This window comes from Wickerhamomyces anomalus, assembly GCF_001661255.1.
Source record: "Wickerhamomyces anomalus NRRL Y-366-8 unplaced genomic scaffold WICANscaffold_3, whole genome shotgun sequence".
Classification (NCBI taxonomy): domain Eukaryota; kingdom Fungi; phylum Ascomycota; class Saccharomycetes; order Phaffomycetales; family Wickerhamomycetaceae; genus Hansenula; species Hansenula anomala.
Genome location: NW_017567112.1, coordinates 1,997,051 through 2,022,158, shown reverse-complemented (window position 1 = coordinate 2,022,158; position 25,108 = coordinate 1,997,051). Strand labels below are relative to the sequence as shown.

At 31.7% G+C, this 25,108-nt stretch overlaps 15 protein-coding genes across 15 annotated transcripts; 6 read left to right on the top strand and 9 right to left on the bottom strand.

The window, feature by feature from the left end:
- Positions 1 to 776: 776 nt before the first annotated feature.
- MLO1 (Mlo1p) lies at positions 777 to 1,118 on the top strand (the record flags this gene model as incomplete). Its single annotated transcript, XM_019184821.1, has 1 exon — positions 777 to 1,118. One exon carries the CDS (start codon positions 777 to 779, stop codon positions 1,116 to 1,118), a length of 342 nt encoding a protein of 113 aa, XP_019039628.1.
- Positions 1,119 to 1,395: 277 nt separating this feature from the next.
- Positions 1,396 to 1,827, top strand: WICANDRAFT_62979 (uncharacterized protein; the record flags this gene model as incomplete). The annotated part of the gene is made up of 1 exon (XM_019183469.1): positions 1,396 to 1,827. The coding sequence occupies one exon, from the start codon at positions 1,396 to 1,398 to the stop codon at positions 1,825 to 1,827; it is 432 nt and encodes a 143-aa protein (XP_019039627.1).
- A 102-nt stretch (positions 1,828 to 1,929) lies between these two features.
- Positions 1,930 to 2,961, bottom strand: WICANDRAFT_79018 (uncharacterized protein; the record flags this gene model as incomplete). The annotated part of the gene is made up of 1 exon (XM_019184820.1): positions 1,930 to 2,961. One exon carries the CDS (start codon positions 2,959 to 2,961, stop codon positions 1,930 to 1,932), a length of 1,032 nt encoding a protein of 343 aa, XP_019039626.1.
- Positions 2,962 to 3,271: 310 nt separating this feature from the next.
- Positions 3,272 to 4,222, bottom strand: VRG4 (GDP-mannose transporter; the record flags this gene model as incomplete). Its single annotated transcript, XM_019181692.1, has 1 exon — positions 3,272 to 4,222. The coding sequence occupies one exon, from the start codon at positions 4,220 to 4,222 to the stop codon at positions 3,272 to 3,274; it is 951 nt and encodes a 316-aa protein (XP_019039625.1).
- Positions 4,223 to 5,552: 1,330 nt separating this feature from the next.
- On the top strand, positions 5,553 to 6,765 carry MRX20 (Mrx20p; the record flags this gene model as incomplete). The annotated part of the gene is made up of 3 exons (XM_019183468.1): positions 5,553 to 5,621; positions 5,679 to 5,687; positions 5,737 to 6,765. 3 exons carry the CDS (start codon positions 5,553 to 5,555, stop codon positions 6,763 to 6,765), a joined length of 1,107 nt encoding a protein of 368 aa, XP_019039624.1.
- Positions 6,766 to 6,817: 52 nt separating this feature from the next.
- On the bottom strand, positions 6,818 to 9,181 carry ADE57 (bifunctional aminoimidazole ribotide synthase/glycinamide ribotide synthase; the record flags this gene model as incomplete). Its single annotated transcript, XM_019181637.1, has 1 exon — positions 6,818 to 9,181. The coding sequence occupies one exon, from the start codon at positions 9,179 to 9,181 to the stop codon at positions 6,818 to 6,820; it is 2,364 nt and encodes a 787-aa protein (XP_019039623.1).
- A 900-nt stretch (positions 9,182 to 10,081) lies between these two features.
- Positions 10,082 to 11,734, bottom strand: DHH1 (DExD/H-box ATP-dependent RNA helicase DHH1; the record flags this gene model as incomplete). The annotated part of the gene is made up of 1 exon (XM_019183467.1): positions 10,082 to 11,734. The coding sequence occupies one exon, from the start codon at positions 11,732 to 11,734 to the stop codon at positions 10,082 to 10,084; it is 1,653 nt and encodes a 550-aa protein (XP_019039622.1).
- Positions 11,735 to 12,691: 957 nt separating this feature from the next.
- Positions 12,692 to 13,612, top strand: STE7 (mitogen-activated protein kinase kinase STE7; the record flags this gene model as incomplete). Its single annotated transcript, XM_019180708.1, has 2 exons — positions 12,692 to 12,935; positions 13,047 to 13,612. Coding segments are annotated over 2 exons (810 nt in total), but the record flags the coding sequence as incomplete, so codon positions are not given.
- Positions 13,613 to 13,842: 230 nt separating this feature from the next.
- DMO2 (Dmo2p) lies at positions 13,843 to 14,151 on the bottom strand (the record flags this gene model as incomplete). The annotated part of the gene is made up of 1 exon (XM_019183466.1): positions 13,843 to 14,151. One exon carries the CDS (start codon positions 14,149 to 14,151, stop codon positions 13,843 to 13,845), a length of 309 nt encoding a protein of 102 aa, XP_019039620.1.
- A 209-nt stretch (positions 14,152 to 14,360) lies between these two features.
- Positions 14,361 to 15,911, top strand: CMR1 (Cmr1p; the record flags this gene model as incomplete). Its single annotated transcript, XM_019185683.1, has 1 exon — positions 14,361 to 15,911. One exon carries the CDS (start codon positions 14,361 to 14,363, stop codon positions 15,909 to 15,911), a length of 1,551 nt encoding a protein of 516 aa, XP_019039619.1.
- A 43-nt stretch (positions 15,912 to 15,954) lies between these two features.
- Positions 15,955 to 17,889, bottom strand: WICANDRAFT_68902 (uncharacterized protein; the record flags this gene model as incomplete). The annotated part of the gene is made up of 2 exons (XM_019184146.1): positions 16,007 to 17,889; positions 15,955 to 15,972 (listed from the first exon to the last, which is right to left on the bottom strand). Exons 1-2 carry the CDS (start codon positions 17,426 to 17,428, stop codon positions 15,955 to 15,957), a joined length of 1,440 nt encoding a protein of 479 aa, XP_019039618.1. The 5' UTR covers positions 17,429 to 17,889.
- A 104-nt stretch (positions 17,890 to 17,993) lies between these two features.
- WICANDRAFT_92824 (quinone oxidoreductase family protein) lies at positions 17,994 to 19,594 on the bottom strand. The gene has a single exon (XM_019186382.1). The coding sequence runs from the start codon at positions 19,408 to 19,410 to the stop codon at positions 18,406 to 18,408; it is 1,005 nt and encodes a 334-aa protein (XP_019039617.1). The 5' UTR covers positions 19,411 to 19,594; the 3' UTR covers positions 17,994 to 18,405.
- Positions 19,595 to 19,840: 246 nt separating this feature from the next.
- Positions 19,841 to 21,352, bottom strand: WICANDRAFT_100555 (uncharacterized protein; the record flags this gene model as incomplete). The annotated part of the gene is made up of 5 exons (XM_019180299.1): positions 19,841 to 20,292; positions 20,357 to 20,716; positions 20,739 to 20,877; positions 20,909 to 21,009; positions 21,097 to 21,352. The coding sequence occupies 5 exons, from the start codon at positions 21,350 to 21,352 to the stop codon at positions 19,841 to 19,843; spliced, it is 1,308 nt and encodes a 435-aa protein (XP_019039616.1).
- Positions 21,353 to 21,974: 622 nt separating this feature from the next.
- On the bottom strand, positions 21,975 to 23,372 carry WICANDRAFT_92822 (uncharacterized protein). Its single transcript, XM_019186381.1, has one exon. It carries the CDS (start codon positions 23,266 to 23,268, stop codon positions 22,114 to 22,116), a length of 1,155 nt encoding a protein of 384 aa, XP_019039615.1. The 5' UTR covers positions 23,269 to 23,372; the 3' UTR covers positions 21,975 to 22,113.
- Positions 23,373 to 23,653: 281 nt separating this feature from the next.
- On the top strand, positions 23,654 to 25,078 carry WICANDRAFT_31097 (uncharacterized protein; the record flags this gene model as incomplete). The annotated part of the gene is made up of 1 exon (XM_019181798.1): positions 23,654 to 25,078. The coding sequence occupies one exon, from the start codon at positions 23,654 to 23,656 to the stop codon at positions 25,076 to 25,078; it is 1,425 nt and encodes a 474-aa protein (XP_019039614.1).
- Between the last annotated feature and the right edge of the window lie 30 nt (positions 25,079 to 25,108).

The following is a 25,108-nucleotide window of genomic DNA, read 5'->3' as shown; positions in this document are numbered from 1 at the left end:
TCATTATTGTTATTGATATTGTTTCAATGAGGTGTACGACGTGATACTATCATTTCTGTTCTCGATCCTTGGAACGGGTTTAGATACTGTCTAAAACATTTTATTCCTGATGTTTGACCAATTCATACTGTGTCAGTGGCCTACTTCACATGCAATTAAGTGTGCGCATCATGTTCCATCATTGTCACAATATCACATATTGAAGGGTTATTGTCAAATGGGATTCACCAGGTTTCAATATGCTTATTATTAAACATTAATGAGCTGGTTATTTGATAATAAAACATGAGGAACTAGGAGTTGTCTTTGTTTTGGGTTTTAATCAAATCACAGCAAGATTCTACTTCTGTTTCTAATATACAATTTTGATCAATATATACGTATGTAGAAAATAGATCACCTGACCAATGCTTACCTAATCTTCACCACAATTTCACTCTGGTACACACACGAACTTTCGAATCTCGGTTAAACCATTTGAATAGATCAAGTCATAATTTGAATCAGATACACCACTGATCATTTCCAAATCGTATGAGAATATGGGTTTTATGAGTCTAGATTGAATCCATGATCATCATAGCAATTGTATAATTAATGAATGTATGTACGGATATTGGTGGAGTGTACACCTCGATGATCTTATATAATCGTCACCTCTGTGTTGTCTGATGCCAAAAGAGCAATTTGATGAATTTAACAAATTTAGCCATCATCGAGAAATTACAAACAACAACAACAACAACAACAATTCATCATACGATAATTATCAAACCATGTTGAGATCACAATTAATCAGAGCATCATCCATAAATAAAAAGATCTACATCAAGCCAATCAGATTCTATGCTTCTAGTTCCCCTTCAGATTATCTAAAATGGAAAGAGTTGAAAGATGATGACAAGAGAGACTTTATTAGTAAATTTGTGGAAAGTTATAGATCCAAGCATAAGAACACAAAGAATTATTATAAGCAATTAGCCAGTGATATGGATGTACATGGAGATATTCCTAGTGTTTTCGGGTTGTTGTATAATGATTTGATTGAGAAGAGTGTGAATAATGAGGTTACCAGTGAGTTTGATGCTGATTTCTTTGGGTTGTTGTACAAGAAGTGATATATTATATAATTGAGGTATTATATTCATAATAATCCATATTATAATCCATATTAATTGTATTATAATTGTATTAAATCTCTTAAATCTATTATAAGTTGACTATTACATAAGCTAATTATCCTTACCTAATCCCTTACATAATACTACCCCCAAACCCCGTTTCAGTAATTATAGGCTCTCCCCTCATCGAACCATATTGAAATCACATTTAAATACCCACAGCCAGAATCAATTTCAACTTGACTTTATATCAAAATGAATTACAGCCATCACTATGCAATTACAAAATACTATCTTAAACACCTTGAAATTCATCAATAAACCAACTCATATCCAAATATCAAAATCATTGGGCAACTTATCCATTTCTATTAGACAAAACCCACAACAATTGTATGAAACTTATAATTATATGAAGCAATATTCTCATTATAATTTTGATTCAAAATATAAAAATTGGTTTGAATTGAATAAATTTGAACAATCGAAATTCATGGATACTTATATTAATAAACATGAATTGATTAATCAAAATAAACAAGCTTCAAATGCTATAAAGCAAATGGATAATGAAAATAAAGATGTTAATTTTATGTTTTTTTATCTTTATGAACATTTAAAACAACAAGCTGATCAAGTTGATACTCAAGAAGTTGTTTTCAAAGATGATATTTATGATTTGTTGATTGAAAAAGGAGATTATTAAACCAACCATTTGCATTCTACTAGAGATTTAGATCTAGAGCTATTTATTCATCAAATCAACAACGCCCATGTTGTTGTTTTGCCCCTATTTATTAATGACACGTTATGAAATCTTATTTAAATACTTGATCAGTAGTTTATTATTTTCAAATTCTGCATGATTTCTAAATTTTTGTAAAACTTGATTATATTTCAATTCAAATTGTTTAAATTCATCACTTTTGGGATTTATAATTAATTTTAAATAGTTTAAATTTTTCCCAATCTTGTTGAAAAAATCACTTATATCTTGATATTGTTTATTAATTAAACCTTTACTAAGGTAATCAATATTTGTTAAATAATCTTGATCAAATTTTAATTCATAAAGTTTTAAAGTATCTTTAGGGTCATGTAATTCATTAATTAATGATTCATTAGTTTCAAGGTTGTCAATTATTTCATTAGCAAATGTTTGTTTCAATTCATTTTGGAAATTTGGAAATTTTATCAAGATTAATTTCAAATCAATAAATTCATCAATTTTAATCATTTTTAAAATTTTCCCAAACAATCTTTCATCAAACTTGTTTAAATTGAAATTCACATTCCCACTTATAAAACTCCTCAATTTAAATAATTCTTCAATATCATCAATCTTGTCAACTTTATCAAACAATATAATTTCAACTTGTTTAAATTTCTCCAATATAACAAATATATCCTTCCCATCACCCCAATTATTCCCCAATTCATTAATAATTTCATAAATCTTGTCAAATGAATAATCTTGATCAATTTTCAAAAATTTACTCAATTTTATGAAAAATTCACTATTTTCCAAAACATGATTAAAACCTCCCACCTTCTTTTCCTCTTTAGTAAAAAACCTTTCGACATTTCTTTCATCAAGACGTTTCCCTCCAGCATTAAACACTAAATCATACAATTGTTTATCCTCTTTATACGCCAATGTTTCCATTTGTTTAATTTCATCTGCACTAATTAATAAATCTCTATATTTTGAACCAACAAGATTTCTAATTTCATCATGTTTCCTTATAGAGATCGAGGATAATTGTGAAGAGAGATCTTGGATCTCTGGGAGTGATTTGGTTTGGAAGAGTTGTAATGGTGTTGTGTTTAAAAGATCCATATCTTGATGGGTATCAAATCATAACAATTCATCAGTTTATTGAATCTTGAATTTGTTTATTTTGTAATTCGCGAAATTAATAAATTCATAGACACGATCGAAAATGACAGATCTACAATAAGTTTTAATTTTAAAATTTTAATTCTCTTTTTTCTAAAAAGTCTCTTCTTCATTTTAAAATGCTTTTCTTCATTCTCTTTTTTGTATCTTTTCTCTATCACTTTCAACCTCTTTGAATATCATTGAAAATTCTCAAAATAATCAATGTATCAAAAAACCCATAAGTTTGTATTTATGAATATAGATATTCCTATTTCTTTTGTTGTTGTTTAGCAACTGCATAAACAATACCAGCTAAAAATCCAATGAAAATTGAACTAATAGATAAGAAATTAACTGCAGCATCAAAGAAAATCAATCCTGATAATGCAATTGGTAATTTATTTAACGCACCAACCATGGAATAAGTAGTTGATGATGTAACTCTAACACACCAACCTGAACAATATGAAATCCCCACAGATGCTAAACCTGAAACAATCATGGCAATAATTGAAGGTTTATTAAAATTTGCATTCAAATTTGCTGGGGACCAATCTTCTAAAATGAATGAAGATAATAATAAAATTGGAATTGATAAAACATTATTATAATACATTGTATCAAAATCTTTAAAATTTGTCAATTTAATTCTTTTTCTCATCACTAAAACAAATGAAGCTGATGAAAAACAATTTAAAGCCATCCAAAAATATCCAATACTTAGAGCAAATGATGTATTATCCTTTTGATCACCAAAACATGCAATAACTGATGAAAGAACCATCAAAATAAATGAACCTAAAGCCATCGAGGTAACTTGGCCACCAAAGAATAAAACTTCACCATATGCAATCAAGATAATTGTTAAATTTTTAAAAATTGTATAAACTGGAATTGTTAAAAATTGTAAAGCTTTTGATGATGTATAAATCATAACAACTAATAAAATTGAAATTGGTGCCCAATTTTTAGCATCTGTCTTGTTTAAAGGTCTATAATTGATAATACCAAATGTTTTCAAAATTGCAATAGCAACAACACAAACTAATGATTGAACTAATAATAAAACAAAATTCATATTAAATTGGAATCCATTAACAACATATTTATTTGTAACAGTCATCAAGATGGATGAAATACAATAACATAGAATGGAGACAGGACCATTGTTAACCAATGAGGCTAATCCACCAGCTTGAACTTGAGGAGCTTGGGACATCTTTGAGATTTGTTGTTGTTGTTGTTGTTTTTGGTGTCGTGGTCAGAAAAGAGAAGGGAAATTTTGGAATTTTTGAAAGATCTCAAATTTTTTTTATTTTTTTGAAACGCGTCAACGAAAAAAAAAAGGAAAGGGACTGGGGTCTAGAAAGGGGAGGGAGGGACTAGGAGACTAGGGGTATATTCAGGTACCAGGAAATTTATAGAAAAGAGAGAAAATGAAACAGTGAGGAAGTGTATATAGGGTTGGTATTTAGTGGATCTAATGTAGAAGGGGGTAGTTAATATGTCTATGGTTATTTGAATATTTGTTTACTCTTCATCTCTCAATCATTCTGAGTATTCTAATCTCAATGCTTATCAGATACACATGGTGTTCTAGATTATGCAAATTTCAGAGACTTTACCCGGTGCTTGGTGGGTCTGATTGGCGCGGGTCGGATCATGTGACTGGACCGGATAATAACCTTTTAAAGCCATGATTCAGTTAATTATGTTATCAATATCTTGAAGATTGTTTGCAGCTCTAGTGATGATGAAGTGAGTGAAGCTAGTGTTACTCCGTTGTTGATATGAGCTTGTCGTCTTGGTAGTACTAAAGATACCATCACCACGAGTTCTTTCCAATACACTTTGATGAATAAAGTTGACTCTTGTTCGATTAAATAATATCATATCGACATATTAGCTGCCAATTCACCATATTTGTTGCCCTTAACCTCAAACCTCAACCTGCTGAGCCCTAATATAGATACAATCCTTGTAGTTTCTAAACTCACGTTCTAGTTCCATCAATGAATGATGATCAAACAGAAATCCATAGGTTTAATTAGTAGTATTGACTAAGATCTGTGAATATCATATTTCTTTCTCATGGTTAGCACCGTGATATCGTGATCATCATCTTTCTCACCAATAACCTTCCCATGAATCAATATGGTCGAGGAAAGAATTCATGATAAACCAGATTAGACTATTGATAATCATCATTGAAACCAATAATCAATATTGCATTCATAAACACTTCTGTCACCTCTTTAAGGCCCCTCCACCACCTATACTTACTCACTCTTCTTCCCATCCATGATAAAACAGTCTCCTAACCACCAAAAACACGATTTCAATCAAACTTAAACCACTTTAAACCAATTTCATTCAAAAAGAATTCAATTCAAAAGTTTATTGTGTCCCAGAATTCAAATTTTTCACACGTGACTTATTAAACCCCCGTAATAGCAAATATCTTGAAAACCACTTTTCAATAAGCATTATTTGAATTGAATTGAATTGATCTTGATATTGATATTGATCTTATTCCATAGATAATCACCATGTCTGATAATCTTCCCCCAAGTTCCAAACACAGCAGACCTTCCCACAGCAGGTTGAGCCGTGATTTGGTGAGTATTGAAGAAATGATGAAATTCATTGTTTTATATACTAACCCATGTCATTAGGTTGTTGAAGTAAATATGATTATTCTATTTCCTTTCCCCAAATACTAACAATTCATAGCCAAACTTACTCACTGCCATAATCTCTGGTGTTGCTGCTTCAATCGCTCAAACTACAATGACTTATCCTTTTGAATTTTTGAAAACAACTACTCAATTACATAGAAATTTACCAGGTGCTAAACAAGTTGAATTATTTCATCAATTTAAACATTATTTTAGTGGATGTGGTGCCTTAAATATTGGTAATGCCCTAAAATCAGGTTCAAGATTCATATTGTTTAATAGTACTTCAAAATTCATGAGTACTGAAAATGGGAAAACTTCTGCTCCAAGATTAGTTATTGCAGGTGCAATGACAGGATTTGTTGAATCTTTATGGATCATACCTTTCGAAAATATTAAAACCACAATGATTGAAAACTCTTTACATTATTCTGCAATTGAAAATAAAGAAAAAGAATCAAATTTAAAGAAAAAAAATGAAAAAGTTAATTATAAACCACCAACACCTAAAAAACAAGTACAAACATCACCTAAAACATTCCATAAACCAACATCATCATTACCAAAAGATGCTCACCCTTTCTTATTAGCTAAAGAAAAATGGGATAAATTACCATCATCTAGTTTTATAACAACAATTCAAGAAATTTATCAAACAAGAGGGTTTAGAGGGTTTTTACAAGGTACTGTACCAACTTTAATTAGACAATGTACAAATAGTGCAGTACGATTTGGTACTTATACTTCTTTACGTCAATTGTTTCAACCACATGGAGGTGAATTAAACACTTATTTAGCTTTTGCAATTGGTGTTACAAGTTCTTTAGCAGTTGTCGGTGTTACTCAACCAATTGATGTTATCAAAACTAGAATGCAAAGTCGTGAAGCTTATTATACTTATAAAAACTCTTTAAATTGTGCTTATAGAATATTCGTCGAAGAAGGTTTGAAAAGTTTTTGGTCTGGTTGGACTTATAGATTATTAAAAGTTGCAACAAGTGGTGGTGTTGCTTTTGCAGTTTATCAAAATGTTGAGAATCAAATAACAAGAGCACTAAAAGAACAACCATTTCAGGCAGCTTAATGAAAAAAATATGTAAATATCTATAATGTACATTAAATATAAAAAAATTATCCTAATACAAATTTTCAGAGTTTTCAATAATGGTACCTGCATCATCACCTCTTTCAACTAATTCACCAATTTCATAAACAACTTCACCAGCTTGTTTTAATAAAGTGGAAACTTTTTCAACAATTTCTTTTTCAACAATTGCAACCATACCAATACCTAAATTAAAAGTTTTCAATAAATCTTTAATTGGAACATTTGCAGTTTTACCAAACCATTTGAAAATTTCTGGAATTTCAAAAGTTTTCAAATCAACTTTTGCACTTAAATGTTTAGGTAAAGCTCTTGGAATATTTTCCACTAACCCACCACCTGTAATATGGGCAAGACCTAAAATCAAATCTTGTTGAATTGGTTTTAATAATTGTTTAACATAAATTCTTGTTGGAATTAAAACTTCTTTACCAATTGTACTTTCAGGTTTCCATGGGGCAACATCTGTATAAGAATAACCATAAGTTTCAATGATTTTACGAACTAATGAAAATCCATTTGAATGAACACCATCAGATTTTAAACCTAACAAGACATTTCCTTTGGCCATTTCATTAATTTTTGGTAAAATTTTATCTTTATTAACTGCACCAACTGCAGTACCATTTGTATCATAATGACCCGGTTCGTACATACCAGGCATTTCACTAGTTTCACCACCAACTAATGCACATCCAGCTTGGATACAACCATCTGCAACACCTTTAACAAAATCTGAAGCAATTTGGATATCTAATTTACCTGTGGCGAAATAATCTAAAAAGATTAAAGGTTCAGCACCTTGAACAACTAAATCATTAACATTCATAGCAACTAAATCAATACCAACAGTATCATGAATGTTTAAAATTTGTGCAATTCTTAATTTAGTACCAACACCATCAGTTGCAGCAACTAATAAAGTATCATCTGTGTTTTTATAACCTGCAGCTTTTAAATCGAAAACACCACCAAATCCACCAATATCTGAATCAGCACCTGGTCTTCTTGTAGATTTAACTTTTGCCTTGATATTTTCCACTAATAAATTACCATTATCAACAGAAACACCTGCTGCAGCATATGTAATACCATTTTTATTAGCTTCAGCATCTCTAAATGCTCTATGAGCAATATCTGTTCTATTATATTTATCTTTAAATTGGATTCTTTCAACACCTTCATATGCCTTTTTAACAGCATCTTGTAAAGTTGATGCAAATGAAGTTGATGCAATAACTCTACCACCATTTGTTAGAATTTTACCGTCCTGTTTAATAGTACCAGCATGGAAAACTAATGAATCTGGATGTTGTTCAATTGTGATTTCATCACCTTTGTTATAAGATTCTGGATAACCACCTGCAGCAATAACAACAGTTGTGGCGAATTGATCTTTTTTAGTTTCAATTTTAACTGAATCTAATCTACCTTCTGCAGCAGCTAAAAACACTTCAGCTAAATCAGTATCTTCTGTTAATAATGGTAAAACTGTTTGAGTTTCTGGATCACCAAATCTAACATTATATTCTAAAACTTTTGGACCAGTAGCTGTGATTATAATACCAGTAAATAAGACACCTTTGAAAGGGAATCCATCTTTTCTAAAACCCTCAATTGATGGTTTAATAATTAATTCATCAATTTCTTTTTGTAATTGTGGAGTAGCAACAGGAGCTGGAGCATAAGCACCCATACCACCAGTGTTTAAACCTGAATCACCATTACCAATACGTTTATGATCTTGAGCAGGAGGTAAATTGAACCAAGAATAACCATCAGAAATTGTTAGGATGGAAATTTCATCACCTTCTAAAAATTCCTCCACAACAACTTCATTACCAGCATCACCAAATTCTTTATCCACGATAACTTTCTTCAAGGCTTCGATTGCTTCTTCTTTAGTTTCAGGAATTAGCACACCTTTACCTGCAGCTAAACCTGTAGCTTTGATAACAACATTATGAGAAATACTTTGAATATAAGCTTTTGCAGCATCAAATTCTTTAAAATTTTTGTATTCAGCAGTTGGAATATTATGTTTAGCCATAAAATCTTTTGAGAAAGTTTTTGAACCTTCTAAAACTGCAGCTTTCTCTGATGGGCCGAAAACTGGTACACCAATTTTGTTGAAAACAGTGGTGATACCATCAACTAAAGGTTGTTCAGGGCCTGGAACGACTAACCCAATGTCATTCTTTTGGGCAAATTCCACTAGAGCTGGAAAATCCTTTTTAGATGAACCTATTGGGATATTTGTAACATTTTCAAATAAATCTGTCCCACCATTACCTGGTGCAACGTATATATGATTAACCAATTTGGATTGGGACAATTTCCAGACTAGGGCATGTTCACGACCACCGTTACCAACGACTAGGATATTGAGGGACATGATTGTGGATGAGTTTAATATGGTCAAGAGTGATTAAATTAACAGAAACGTTGTAAATTTTTTTAATCTCTTCGCTTTTAATCAATTTTATGTCTGCCAAAATTTCATCAAAATTTTTTTTGACTCAGATTTGACAGCGACGCAGATTGGATTCGCGAATTATTATTAAGTGAAAGCTCTACATTTGATTAATTTAAACCTCAATCCATTTGAATTAATTTGTAGTTGTAAAGATCTTGATGATAATAGTCTTGAAGAGAGGATATATCCAAAAAAAAAAGAAAAAAGTGATGACTGGTTAAAAAAAAGGAAAAAACCAGTCACCAAAGACATGAATAAATTAATTTGGTGAAAAAATAGATATTGTATAGATTAAAATCAAACAACGCCAAAGTATAAGAAAAAGAAGAAAAGTTTGATGATGAGATATCCAATCTGGTCTGATGGACTCTGTAATCAGTGACTATTCCTCATTCATAGAAAAAAGCAAGATAATAAAGATAAAAAAAAGGTGCAATTTGTACTAATTGACTTCTTTTCAAACATTTCAATCCATTGGATTATGGATCAACATTTATACTAAGACAATCAAAATAGTTTGAAAAAGGCACATAAAAGTAATTTGTAATAGTTTTTTTGAGGAAGTTTTTTTGGTTCAAATAAAAAGATAAACTAGTCATAAAATCAACACCATCAAAGGACAGTATCAATATATGAAAAGTAATGTATAAAAAAATGTAATGAAAACAATATAATGACAACACTTGGTGAGTAAAAAAATGAAACGACAACGCAAAATAATAAGACACACATATAATAATCAAAAATCAAAACAGAAAAATCAAAGTCATAACTTGACATTAAGATGAGATGGGCAAGTCACTTTCAAAGTGACCATGTTTATTGTTGTGTTGGTTGTGGTTGTTGAGGAAATTGTTGTTGTTGAGATTGAGGAGGTTGTTGAAATTGTTGAGGAATATAACCTTGTGGGAACCCTTGTGGAGGATAACCTTGTGGGAAACCTTGTGGTGGGTATCCTTGAGGTGGGTATCCATAACCTTGAGGTGTGAACCCATTAGCTTGTTGAGGAGGATAAGGATATGCTTGTTGAGGAGCTGGTGAACCACTTGAAGATGGAGCTTGTTGTTGTTGTTGAACAGCTGCTTGTGGTGGAGTTGCACCAATAGATGGAACATCTTGTTGTGGTAATGGTAATGGTGCTGGAATTGATGATGATGAAGGTTGAGAATTTAATTCAGGTTGACCTTTATAATGGAACCCATTAGTATTAGCATTTGGTAAATTTTGAATTGGGAAAGGTTTTGGAACATTTTTGTTACTTTTAGCAACATATAAACTTTCATCAATATTATTTGGAATCTTTGGAATTTCAATACCCAATTCTTTTTCAACTTTAAATAAATTTGCACGATCATTCCATGTAATAAAATCAATAGCTAAACCTAAATGACCAAATCTACCAGATCTACCAATTCTATGTAAATAAGTTTCAGCATTTTTAGGGAAATCAAAATTAATAACAACATTAACAGCTTGAATATCAATACCTCTTGTTAAAAGATCTGAACAAACTAAATTACGAACTTTCCCTTGTCTAAATTCATGGAAAACTTTATTTCTTGCATCTTGAGGCATTCTAGCATGAGAATAATAACATGAATAACCTAATTCTGTAATTTTTTTAGCCAATAATTCAACTCTTTTAGCTGAATTACAAAAAATAATGGATTGATTGATTTGTAATTTTGAAAATAATGTATGCAAACAATGTAATTTTTGTTGTTCTTCTAAATAAGCATAATAATTTGTAATACCTCTAAGGGTTAACTCATCCATTAAATTGATTTCATATGGATTTTTCAAATTTCTTGCAATAAATTCTTGAATAGTTAATGGGAAAGTTGCAGAAAATAATAAAGATTGACGTTTTTCTGGTAAAAATGATAAAATTTGTTCAATAATTCTTTTAAATTCTGGTGAAAGCATTTTATCAGCTTCATCCATAACAAATAATGAACAACTTGATAAATCAGCAACTTGTCTTGCAGCTAAATCTAAAACACGACCTGGAGTACCAACAAGAACATTAACAGGATCATTCAATCTAACAATATCATCTCTTAATGAAGTACCACCAGTGGAAACCATACATTGAACGTCTAAATGTTTCCCCAAAGTTCTCACAACTTGTGAAGTTTGTAAAGCTAATTCTCTTGTTGGTAAAAGAATTAAAGCTTGAATCTTGTCAATTTTTGGTTTAATTTTTTCTAAAGTTGGAATAATAAAAGATGCAGTTTTACCAGTACCATTCTTGGCTCTTGCTAAAATATCTCTACCAGCTAATGCAACTGGAATACTTTCTTCTTGAATTGGACTTGGTTTTTCAAAACCTGCTTCAAAAATACCCATCAATAACTTCCTACTTAGATAGAAATCTTCAAAGGAGTTACCTTTAGTCTTTGTGACATCTTCTGTTTGAGGTCTTGTGTCTCTTTCTGGAATGTTTAACTCTTGTTTCCAATCACTTGACATGTTGAATTATATATTGTATTGTATAAATCTTTGTGTATATTCCCAGTACGATTCAGTATTTTGTAACCAGTATTTTTTTGTATTCTTTATCTTCTGTTGATGTAATGGAATTGATGAACCAATTGAGTAGAAATAACAGCACTTTATATCTTTGAGATTGAAATAGTTTTTGATAGTTTTTTGAATCTTTTCGTTGACGTTGGCAAATTGTTTCGATTTGTCCTTTTTTTTTTGGTTTTTTTTTCGTTGAAGTTTTTTTCGAATTGTTGACTTCCTAATCGGGAAGTGAAAGTGGATTTTAGTGATTATATCAGCCACTATTACACTTTTAAGCGATTTGCGCTTCATTTCCGCCATTTGACACACATGTCACTTTCGCATTTCCCAAAACAGCACTTTTCTATTTTTAAAATTCACTTTTGGCGCTTTTTTTGAGAATTTGATCGTTTTAAAATTGAAACACAGGAATTTTAATCAACATCAACATCAACAAACTTCACCAAATTCCATAGAAAACCGTGCTCAGCTGGAATGAGCTCCATGTCCCACAGAAAGAGCTCCACGCTCAGCATCAACGTCAGCAGAAACAAGCCTCTGCCTCCAATCGTATTGGACCAGAATCAAGACCTTGATGAAACCTCAAATCATCAACACCAAAACTTGCAACCCATCAAGCCTCTTCAATTCCCAAGATCAACTTCAAACTCAAACCCATCTACTCCTACAAATGCCACAACACCCACTTCAAACACCATGTTTCAACCAAAGACTTTGAAAAGAAGAAACCTCAAGAAATTAACATTATCTGATGATAATAACAATAATGCTCAAAGTTCAACTCCATTATCATTAACTTCACCAAATAATCAAACTCTAAGTATACCAACACCGAAATCCACCACATCTAGTAAAAATGAAGATCTTGAACTATTGGAAAATTTTGAAAAATTAACAATAACGATCAATAATCAATATAATTTAAAACAATCAGATTTATTAACTTTGAAAACTCTTGGTGAAGGTCAAAGTGGTACTGTTACAAAATCTTTACATATACCTACAAATAAAACAATGGCAAAGAAACAAATCTTGTTTGAAAAAAATTTTAAAGTTCAAAATCAAATTTTAAGAGAATTAAAGATTCTTAATGATGTTAAAAATCCATATATTATAGAGTTTTATGGCGCAATTTTCATTGATAGTGCAGGTTCTAACGGTGGATCTGGTGAAGATTTAGAACCTTCTTCAGCCACGAAAGAAAAAGATGAAAATAAATTAAATATAATACCCAAGGAATCAAATGAAGTTCCAGGAATTAGAAGTAATGGTGTTTTAATATGCATGGAGTATATGGATTGTCGTTCATTAGATCATATCCTAAAGAAATTGGGATTTTTAAAAGAAATTTATTCAAGTAAAATAACTTTTGCCATATTGCAAGGTTTAAATTATTTATATGCAAAGCATAAAATCATTCATAGAGATATAAAACCATCAAATGTCTTGCTAAATTCAAAAGGTGAAGTTAAAATTTGTGATTTTGGTGTTAGTAGAGAATTAAATAACAATTCAATTGCAGATACTTTTGTTGGTACTTCAACTTATATGTCACCTGAAAGAATTCAAGGTGATGTTTATTCCATTAAAGGTGATGTTTGGTCTTTAGGCTTAATGCTTATAGAATTATCAACTGGTGAATTCCCATTTGGTAAAAAAGATACACCAAATGGTATATTGGATCTTTTACAAAGAATTGTTAATGAAGAACCACCTTCATTACCAAGATCCAAATATAGTAAAGAGTTGTGTGATTTTGTTGATTTATGTTTGAAAAAGCAAAATGAACGTCCAACTCCATTAGAATTATTAAACATGCCAAAATCATTCATCACTAAATATGAAGCTGAAGATTCAAAACAATTGTTGAGACATTTAGCAAAGAAGTTAAAGAAACCAAAGAAGTAATAATTTACATTAATTTTTAGACAATAATAAACTCTTGTTTCTGTTCTTTTTTTTTCAATTCTTTTTACATTCTTTCATAATTATATATAATTACATTAATGCATCATTTCAAATCATCATTAATTCATTCATTATCGTAACCTCTATATACGTTTCTCGTCATTAACAGGTTTATCATTCCACAACCAACCTTCAGTTCCTCTGAAAACACCATATCCAATCAATCCATAACCTGATCCTCTAATGAAATATCTCCACCAAATTGGATTTTTTTTCAAATTTTCAGTTTTAGATAATTTTGAATCATCAAATAATTGTCCACTTGTAAACCAAATACCAGCACCTATAGCAGTAACTGTGGCCATTATTTGACATGGAAGACAATTCTCATATTCTTTTGGTTCCAAATCTCTAGATTCTGGTGGATTAAACACTTTTACGATATTGGACATTGTGTAAAATTGTGTGAAATTTATTGACGTTTAATCTGGAGACGGTTTGAATCTTTTTTTATTTGAAATTTTTTTTTAGATCGTCTGTCAAATTTGCGCGTGTCGATAAACGTACACGATTTTGAAATTTTTCGAGAAGGACGCGTATTAACTAGAATACGAGCATCATTGAGTCAAAAACTATTGGAAAGTGCTCATTTATTGTCATCATGGGACTATCGGAATTTGAGAAACAAAGATTAGAAAATATAGAGAGAAACAAGAAATTACTAAGCTCTTTAAATTTAAATTCTATATCTCATGAAATTTATCAAGATATTAAAAAAGAAGAGCAACATGATTTGAAAAGAAGGAAAACTTCAAGTCCCAAACCTAAAAAGCCCAGAGATAAACAATCAATTCCTCTACCAACTAGAAGATCAAGAAGACTTGCTGGTGTTTCATTAGATGATGGTTCTGATAAGTCTCGTGAATTTGAACTTGAAGAGGAGAAAAGACGTAAAGAGAAGGAAGAATTGGAAAAACTGAAAACAATAAGAGTTAATGGTGACCTGAGTTTATTAGATTTGATAAAAGATGATGATGATGAAGTTAAAACTGAAGATGGGAATGATAAATTATTAACCAAATTCCAATCTTTTTTGAATAATAATGGTAATTTTAGTATTGGTGATTATTATGAAACTATCATGGCTAAAGATAATTCATCAAAAGATGTTAAGAATCTAAGAGAAGAATTCCAATCTAAAACCATCTATCCACACTTCAAACCAAATGAAATCAAATTAACAAAAGAAAGAATGACATATATTGCATTCCATCCCTCAATTGATAAAAAATTAATTATTGGTGGTGATACTAATGGTAATTGTGGTATTTGGAATTCCGAAAACACTGAAGAAGTTGATATAACTTCTTTTAAACTTCATGGCAAATCAATATGTAAATATGAATTCAACATTAATGAACCAAATAAAGTTTATACAGCAAGTTATGATGGTTCAATTAGAAGTATTGATCTTTCCACTTTAAAATCAACACAATTTTTCATCAATGATTTTGATGGAGGGATTTCAGATATAAATTTTAATAATCAACATGAAATTTATTATACAACTTTACAAGGTGAATTTGGTCGTTTAGATTTAAGATCAAATGATCATAGTAAAAGAAAAATCCTAAGATTATCAAATAAGAAAATTGGTGGTTTTACAATCAATCCAAATGATCCAGATCAATTAGCTACAGCTTCATTAGATAGAACTTTAAAAATTTGGGATTTGAGAAATATTGTTGATTGTGATTGGAATGAATGGGATGATGAACTTCAAACGTTACATAGTTTTGGAACTTATGATTCAAGATTATCAGTGTCAACAGTGGATTGGAATCATTCAAATGATTTGGTTTGTAATGGGTATGATGATACTGTAAATATCTTCAATTTAGACACTTCAAATTGGTCCAAGGATACAAATGAAGATTTAACACCAAATCACAAGATTAAACATAATTGTCAAACTGGTAGATGGGTTTCAATTTTAAAGGCAAAATGGCATAAATTCCCAGTTGACAAGACTGAAAAATTCGTCATTGCGAATATGAACAAATATTATGATGTATATGATAGAAATGGGGTTCAATTGGCACATTTATCAGATCCATTAATGACTGTTGTTCCTGCTGTTTGTAATTTCCATCAAACAGAGAATTGGTTAGTTGGTGGTGGTGCATCAGGAAAAGTTTACTTGTTTTCATAAGAAATAAACTGTATATTTAATCAAAAATATTGCTTTGTAGGATCTAGGAAAAAATGATGTTCTTCAGCATATTTTTTAATAACTTCAGCATGAACATCTTTATCATTTTGAGTATATATGGGGAATTTCTTACCAGCCCCATTTAAAGGTTCCACACCACCAGCTATTTTAGTTATATAATTTGGCCATTCAAATTTTTCATCTTGAAATGAATGATAAGCTGGTGTGTTTTTGAAAATTTGATACCTTACTAATATCCATCTATTTTGTTCTTCAAGTGATGGTAATTGAATTTTACCAGCCAAAAATCTTGCAACCCATATAGCTTGGAATTCAAATACTCTAAAAGTGATGGCTTGAATTGGAATACCCACAATTGATATTAATGGATCTTTACTATAGATTGTATGTTCAAAGAAATCAGGTAAGATGGTACCATTTGTAAAATTTGGATAAGAATTATTCATAAATGGGAAAGATAAATGATAACCAGTAGCATATATAAACCTATCTGGGTTTTCCACAATGGAACCATCACCAAAGTAAACCAAAATTTTCCCTTCATCATCAAGTTTTATCTCTTTAATTATTGGTTTTTCAATAATGTTTTCAAAACCTTGATTTTTCTGCTTCACTTCAGGAATTGTTTTCTTTGAATGGTAGACAGTTTTACTCGTTTTCGATAGAGCTGTAACTATATCCATTCCTGATATTCTACCACCAACAACAATAACAACTTCGTCGTCATATGTATCAACATTCGGTTTGAAATACTTTGAGTGGACAATCTTTTCAGGGTATTTTCCATGAATTAAATCCAACCCTTTCACTTTTGGAATGACAGGTACATGGTAATGACCAGTTGCTATAACTAAAGCATCAAATTCTTCTTGAAACCATTCATCAATTAGGTTACCATCAGAATCTTTTTCATCAGTTTCCCTTCTTAAAGTTAGGACAAATTTTGAATCAGGTTTAGAATAATCTTTGGAAACATTTTCAAGACTAGTTTTAAAAACAATATGATCTCTTGGATGACGATTGAAATAACGTTCAACATAATCTCTAACAGCGTCAACTTTCACATAATGTTGATCAATACGTTGCTTAATATCAACACCCCAATCTTTTTCATCTGAAAAGCACATTAATTGTTCAGGCACATTTGTTCGAAGTCCAGCATATCCAGCACTTTCCACAAATCTATATTGATTTGATCTTGGTGTTTTCACGATTTTTCCAATATCATCGTCAAAGTTTGGAATATCTCCCAATACAGGATCTAAATCATGAATTGTAGTACCTGGTGCTATATCTATCTTTACAGGATCTTTTTCAATTGACCAAACACCACCAATTTTTGAATTTCTTTCAAATACTTTAACTTTATCAAATGAATTTTCCTTCAGCAGGGCATCCAATGAAATTGCACCAGCTGGACCAGCACCAATTACTGCCACTGATTTAACTTTTCTAGGGACTTTAACCCCATTTTCTATAAGTTGTGGGACTGTCATTGCAAGATATATTTGATGAAGAACATTAATATTGGAAGCATTTTCATGGAGAAGTACTGGTTTTTTTATTGTGATCTTGGACTAATGATGATTTCAAATTGTGGCTTCGGTTGAACAAAGATGAAAATCTGTGAGCCGGTAACAATCAAAAGACTGTGATTAATGCTACACAATTAACTGAAAAAGACTAATATCAATCATTTATCATTAAGCCTAGTACTATTATACAGCCAAAATGAAAAGATCAATATCTGTAGTGCTCTGGATACCGAAACATGGCTCCTGGATTATGCGACAATCCAAAGAGTACCACTTCAGACTCCAGAGCCCATAACATTGAAATCATGAAAAATGGAAAATGACAATTTTAGCTGTAAGGGATGAAAGTTCACACCATACCCACTTATTCCCAATAAGCACTAGACGTTATCAAAACGACATAGCCGCAGCTAGACTTGAAGTATACAAAAAGGGCGCACAAGGCTCTGGACGATTATAATCTACCGGTCATGAATGGAAAGAATTTGAACGTCTTCGGTGCTTTTTTTGCGAAAATGCTGTGTTTAGAAAGTGGGAAAATCGCGAAAGAACATGAGGGACTAGACCTTTGAGCCAATTACATTTCAATTATAAATTGTAATATTTAATCTTCGATTGGTGTATATAAAAGTATAAAGAACTAAATAGTAAATAGTAGTTCTTGTTGGATTTGTATCATAGTTCGTTGATTTATATATAATTCCTTTTTTTGGAGGGTTGAAGCGGTGTGTGTGTGTGTTTTCTGGTGATTTTTTGAAGCTGTGTAAGGTGAGTCCAATGTAATGGGATATAAGTTAATGAAGCTACAATTTCTCTTCCATTCTATAGTAGAAGCAATGTATAGTCATAAATATTGTATTGAAATTCAAGATATTTAAATCATGGTGCAATGGTAAAAAATAAACAGCGTGGTCACCCCAGAATTGGCATCATTCTGATTATTGAGGAATCTTTAAGATCAACTTACCAGTAGTCTTTCTACCTTCCAAATCTTCAGTTGCTTGCTTGTATTCACTTAAAGGGTAAACTTTAGAAATATCAAGCTTTAGATCACCGGCTTCAATCAATTTAAAGAGTTTTTCTGAATAATATTCCCACTCCTCTTTTTCAACAAGATAGTTGAAACAAGCTGGTCTTGATAATTTTAAGTTCTTTGGAAGCATAATACCCAAATGTACTGGAGGAACAGGGCCAGAAGCATTACCAAACGTAACCAAGGTCCCTTTTCTAGCTAATGAGTCAATTGAAGCTTGGAAAGTGGCTTTCCCAACGCCATCAAAACTTGCTTGAACCCCTTTCCCTTTAGTAATTTCCATAACTCTTTTGCTGATATTTTCAGTTTTAGAGTTGATCAAGAATTCTGCACCCTTCTCTTTTGCAATTTGTAGCTTTTCTTGTGTGGAAGCTGTAGCAATAACATGGGCACCGCGGGCATTGATCACTTGTGTAAGTATTGAGCCCGTTCCTCCTGCAGCAGCATGAACCAATATATAATCACCTTTCTGGACATTATAAGCTTCAGTGGTGAAAGTTAACCCAGTAAACCCTTGAATGAACAACCCACCATATAATTGTAATTTCTCTTCAGAAGCATCTTTTGGTAACTTGAAAATTCTTATCGATGGGTTGAATTTAGTGTATTGAGCAAAAGTTCCTTCTGAAGCATATGCAACATTGTCACCAATCTCGAAGCCTTGAACATGTTTCCCCTTAGCAACAATAACACCAGAGGCTTCCCTCCCAAGAATACATGGTTTAGGAGCATCATATAGCCCAGTTCTAATGTAAGTATCGAGAAAATTGACACCTGCATATTTGTTCTTAATCAACACTTCATCTTCGTTGATAGATGGGACAACAACATCTTCATAGTGCAAAACTTCTAACCCACCAGCTTCATGGATTCTAATGGCTTTTTGGATTTTAGGAATTTGAGTAGACATGATCTTAGACGTACTTGACGCTAAGGCTGATTTGAATAGCATATATATTGATCAAATGGTGAACACAAGACCTACTGAAATTCCAGTGAATATAATTGGTCCTTTTATATATCAAATTTTTTAATCATATTTGAATCAATGACACCACCTTTTTTGTATTAATAATTAAATGACAATTAATAATACCTTGAACTCCGAAGCTAATTAATAATATACTTGTTAATTAGTAATATACTTGTTAATTAATAATATGCTTGTTAAAGTATTGTATTGAAAAGGCATTCTTAAAGTTGATCTGTCAAAAACAAAGGTTACAAGAAACTGTAAAAATCAATAATTACAAAATTTTTATGAAGCCTTGTATAAAGAGCCATTTCGCACATTTTATATCATATATACATTCACGTTTATTCAGCTAGCTTGATACACTTCATTTCTTCTTCTGGGAAGTTGAGTTCTTTGGTAATTCTTTCAAGAATGGAATAAATTCAGGTTCACCTGGAATGTATTTTCTTAAAACTTCTGGAATAACTAAACCATCTTCAGTTTGGTAGTTTTCTAAAATACAACATAAGGCACCTTCAGTAGCACATAAAGTTGAGTTTAAACAATGGACGTATTTCTTTTCTCTATCGACATTCATTTTCTTGATGCCTGATCTGATTTCCAAGTTTCTTGATTGGTAATCAGTACAGTTTGAACACGGAACAAGTTCTTTATATTCTTGTTGGAAGGGGAACCAAGCTTCTAAATCATATTTTTTAGCAGCAGCATTGTTTAATTCACCAGAAACAATACCAACAACTCTGTAAGGTAACCTTAAGAATTTATAAAATTCTTCAGATAAACCAATCATACAATCAAATTCAGTCCATGATTTTTCTGGTTCAGTTAAAACAAATTGTTCAATTTTTTCAAAAGCATATTGAAGAATATCCAGCGTAACGAACTGGTAATTGTTCAGCAGGGCTTTCAAACCATTCACCAGCATGATAAGCTGAAATTGGTTGTTCTAAAGTGGCAATCAAATATTTTTCATCTTCACCATCAATAACTTTATATAACTCTTGATCGAATTGTGATAATTGAGCGGTTTTAGCCATAACATCTTTGTTCATCATAACTGGAGCTTGTAATGGAGTATATTCATTTTCAGCTAAGAATGATAAACCATGGTTAATCAAGGCTTGATTTAAGAAAACACCATAATTTCTTAAGAAATAACCACGGTGACCAACAATACGAACACCACGTTCTGGATCATAACCATCTAAACGTGATAAAACTTCATGATGGGATAATTTGGCTTCTTGCAGTTGCAACTTTACCAATATCAGCTGAACCTTCTGGTTTCCAAGTTCTAACTAATTCATTGTTATCTTCATCATTTGAGATGACAACTGATTCATGAGCAATGTTACCAATTTGGTTAACTTTGAATTTCAATTGTTTATCAGCATCTTGCTCCTTTTGAGTCAATTGTTTTTTTTTGTTCAACAATTTCATCCTTCTTTTTAACTAATTCTGAAGCATCTTCTTTAGCTTTAAATTTAAGACCAATTTCCTTTTGGATTTTGTTTTGTTCCTTATTTAAAGCATCTAAATCAAATTTTTGTCCATTCTTTATAGTCTGCAATAATTTCATCAACTAATTCAACAGAAGCAACAACTTTTGAAGATCTTCACTTTGTTCATAAAATGCAGATTCTAAAGTTTTGAATTCTTCTTTTGAAACAAGTTTGTCATCTTCATCAGCAGATTGGTACATGCTTTCGCTACCTTGTTCAGATTCTTCTTCATGCAATTGTTTCTTAAGCAAAGCAATTCTAGCATCAGCTAATCTCTTGACGATTTCCTGCTTCTTAGCATCAGTGGAAATGCCAATATCAGCACAGCAAATTTTTAATGCTTCTAAAGTATATTCATTCAAATGGAATTCCATCGATTGATGCTACGCTATTCATGTAAAAAGACTAATATCAATCATTTATCATTAAGCCTAGTACTATTATACAGCCAAAATGAAAAGATCAATATCTTAAAACTCTGGATACCGGAACATGGCTCCTGGGTTATGCGACAATCCAAAGAGTACCACTTCAGACTCCAGAGCCCATAACCATTAAAACGTATTGAAATTCCTAGAAGTCCAAAACGCTGTAATTGGATTTTCAAATTCAACAGTAAACACCAAGGGACTTTGACAAAAACACACTATCGTAATGCCTGCTGTGACAACCAACCGCTAATTAAAGCACTCATTGTATAGATTTGCGTGGAAGTATGCCTGCATCTCCAAACGTCAATCCATAGCTGTAATCATAAGCTACCAATGGTCTGGCATAGTAGGTTCCTCAAAATATGAAAAGAATTTATGTTCGACACGGTGGAATTTTCACGTCGTTTTGAAATCTAGGCCTGCCCCTGGTCTAACAGAGACCCTGGGTGCTTGGACTAGACTCTCTTGCCAACACCAGGGAAATCACTTCAGAAATCTTTAGCTTTTGCTATTTACTTTCCATATCCCAAAACTAGCCTTACTATTGAAGGATCCATTTGGTTTGGTAAGATTGAACACAACTTGGAATCAAACACGGTTGCGCATCCAGGTAGCTTGATTAGAGAGAAGTACATCTTGGAATCGCGAAAGAACATGAGGGACTAGACCTTTGATTTCAATTATAAATGTGTATACGCATTACTCTAAGCTAACGAAAGCTTTTCCAATTCAGCATCAACTGAGCTCAACTCGAAAGTTGCAAACTGTTTCTTTCTCTCTTCGTCTTTTGCGTCCCACATCGCAACAAGTGTTGATCTTTTTCCATCCTTGTATGGTAATTTCCCATGGGATACCTGATAATTATGAACAAAGACAATATCACCACTTTTCCAATTATGTTTATATTCTGATTCAACTGTGAGTGATTTAAACTTGTTAAGTTCATCCTTATCAAACAATGAACCATCACCAAATTTAATCTTTGGTTCATCAATGGTATATTTATCCGCAAATGCAGGAATTGAACTAAACAAAACTGGTTCACTTTTGAATTTCTTTACTGGATAAGTAGTTGAAGAAATGATTAAATCATCCTGATCACCAACAAACTTAGAGTCTTCAGAAACATACTCTTTAGCAAGTTTCAAAGCTTTCCTCTTTTGAGTTTCATAATCATCATCAGGTTTGATATATCTACCAAATGTAACTTCATGATTCCAAACAACTTTTTTATCTTCACCAGCTTCTTTATACCAAACTTCATCCTCAAATTTTAAACCAACTTTTGAAAGTTTTGTCAAAAAAACAGGTAATTCTTTTAAAATTTTCTGATATAATTCACCACCATGAACTAATGGAGTTTCACCACCTGTGGCAGTATACTCTAAAATTGTGAAAATCAAAGAATTTGGAAATTTTTTAAATCTTGAATATTCATTATGTTGATGCAATCTAAACTCTGGTGGAGATTTATTTGCCGTATATAAATTGAACCCTTTTTTATCTCTTAAAGTTAATGTACCATTTTGTTCAAATGGGACCTGTCCTCTATTTGATTCAATCGTTTTAATTATTGATGCAACCTGTTGAGATTTAGAATCATCAGAATTTGGAATCGAATCTCTCAAGACAAAAGTACCATTATTTTCAATCAATTGAGTGAATACACCATCTTTAGCAAGTTTAGCTAAAAATGATTCAACTTCATCAGTATCATAATCTAACCCATGAAGATTCAAGGAATAAGCAACAGGGAATTCTCTACCATGGATAATATGAGCATCTGGTAGCTCGACTTTATCGAGTGAGATCTTACCGTTTGAGTAAGTCTTTTGAGGAGCAGCGTAATCAACAGTCATATTCTTTAACCCATTAGAACCAATTCATCAACAAAGTACCACCAAAACTCCTTGTATTTATACACCCCCTACTTTCCCACCTCAAAAGCCATTGTTTTCAGCCCATAATAACACACCACCATTAACAATAACAAAAACCCCTAGCTTGCCTCCATGATTAGATTGTGGCATATTAGTGCTAACGCTTAAGATCCTCAACTGAGTTTTAATTCCTTTGAAGGCTTCGCGAATTCGTTCTGTGGAAATCTCAAAACTGTGGATCAAAAAATTCATCACCTTTATACAAAAAAAGATAAGGGAACCACAATAGAAATCTGATCTTTGATACCTTCAAAATGATTTTGAAAGGTTCAATGAGCTAAAGACACTAGAGCCAATCACCAAAATGACAATTGACAAAGTCAGTATACCCAAAGGCTCCATCAAATCAATAGCCATAATTGGAGGTGGTGCTTCAGGTGCAGTGATCCTTGATTCCTTAATCAAACAACAATCATTTGATGAAATAGTCGTCTTTGAGAAAAAAAATAAACTTGGTGGGATCTGGGTCGTGGATGAACACAAGACAAAACTTGATATTAGACCTGGTTCCAAGACAAGTGAATTAGATCCAAGTATTGAACCACCTTTAGGATTACGAAAAGGTCAAGAAATCACCATACCTGATAATGATGAGTCAACCAACCCAATTCATTCATTCACCCCATCATATAGAGGGATGAGAACAAAGACAACTGAATGTGTCATGACATTCTCTGATGCTAAAAAATGGCCAAAGTTGGATAAACCAGGTTTTGATAATTTTACTAAAGGAATTTATGTTCAACAATATCTTGAAGATTATTTTAATAGACATCCAAATAATATTGTTTTAAACACTAGTGTTGAAAAAATTGTTCCTAATGATGGGAAATATCAATTATATTTACAAAAAAAGAATAGTGATGGTACAGTTACTTGGAGTATTAAAGAATTTGACACTTATATTGTTGCAACGGGTGCTTATCACGTTCCTTATATTCCAGATGTACCAGGGCTTGATGAAATTTACTCAAGGTTCCCTGAAAAGTTGGAACATTCCAAATCATTTGGTAATACTGAACAAGATTTATTAAAATATGAAAACAAAAATGTTGTAATAATTGGTGGAAGACCTTCAGCTTCAGATATTGCTAGATTTATTGAAAAAAGGGCAAATTCAATCATTAGTTCTGTTCGATCTCCTCAACGAACATTTCTATGGGAAACTGAGAAAATCAAAATTAAACCAATAATCAAAGAATATAAAGTTTATAAAGATGGATTTGATGTGATCTTCCAAGATGGCTCCATTGTTAAGAATCCTGATAATTTAATATATTGCACTGGTTATCAGAATTCATATCCATTCTTGAACGATGCATCAATAACTACTGGTTGGATTGTTCCTAATCTTTATCAACATATTTTTTCAATTAAAGATCCAAAAATTACATTCTTGGGCTTACCGTTGGATGGATTAAACTTTAGATGTATTGAATATCAATCAATTTTGATTTCAAGATATTTAGCAGGCTTAGTGGAATTGCCATCAAGAGAACAACAATTACAATGGTGTAATGAAAGATTTGCAAAATTTGGTGACTCAAGATTATACCACACTATTGGTATGAAAGAAGCAATTCCATTTTCCAAAACATTAACAGAAATTGGTGGTGGTGTGCAAAATGGACCTGGAAAATTGTTCCCAATCTTGACAGAACAAGATACAGAAGAAAATGAAAAAGATAAATTGATTTTCAAATTAGATCATTATTTGTTTGATAATTAATCAACTTTAACACAAAATCCTTTCAATTGT

Excerpts from the sequence above, each read along its gene's own strand:
- WICANDRAFT_92824 (XM_019186382.1), bottom strand. The coding sequence starts at position 19,410 with ATGTCTACTCAAATTCCTAAAATCCAAAAAGCCATTAGAATCCATGAA.
- WICANDRAFT_92822 (XM_019186381.1), bottom strand. The coding sequence starts at position 23,268 with ATGACTGTTGATTACGCTGCTCCTCAAAAGACTTACTCAAACGGTAAG.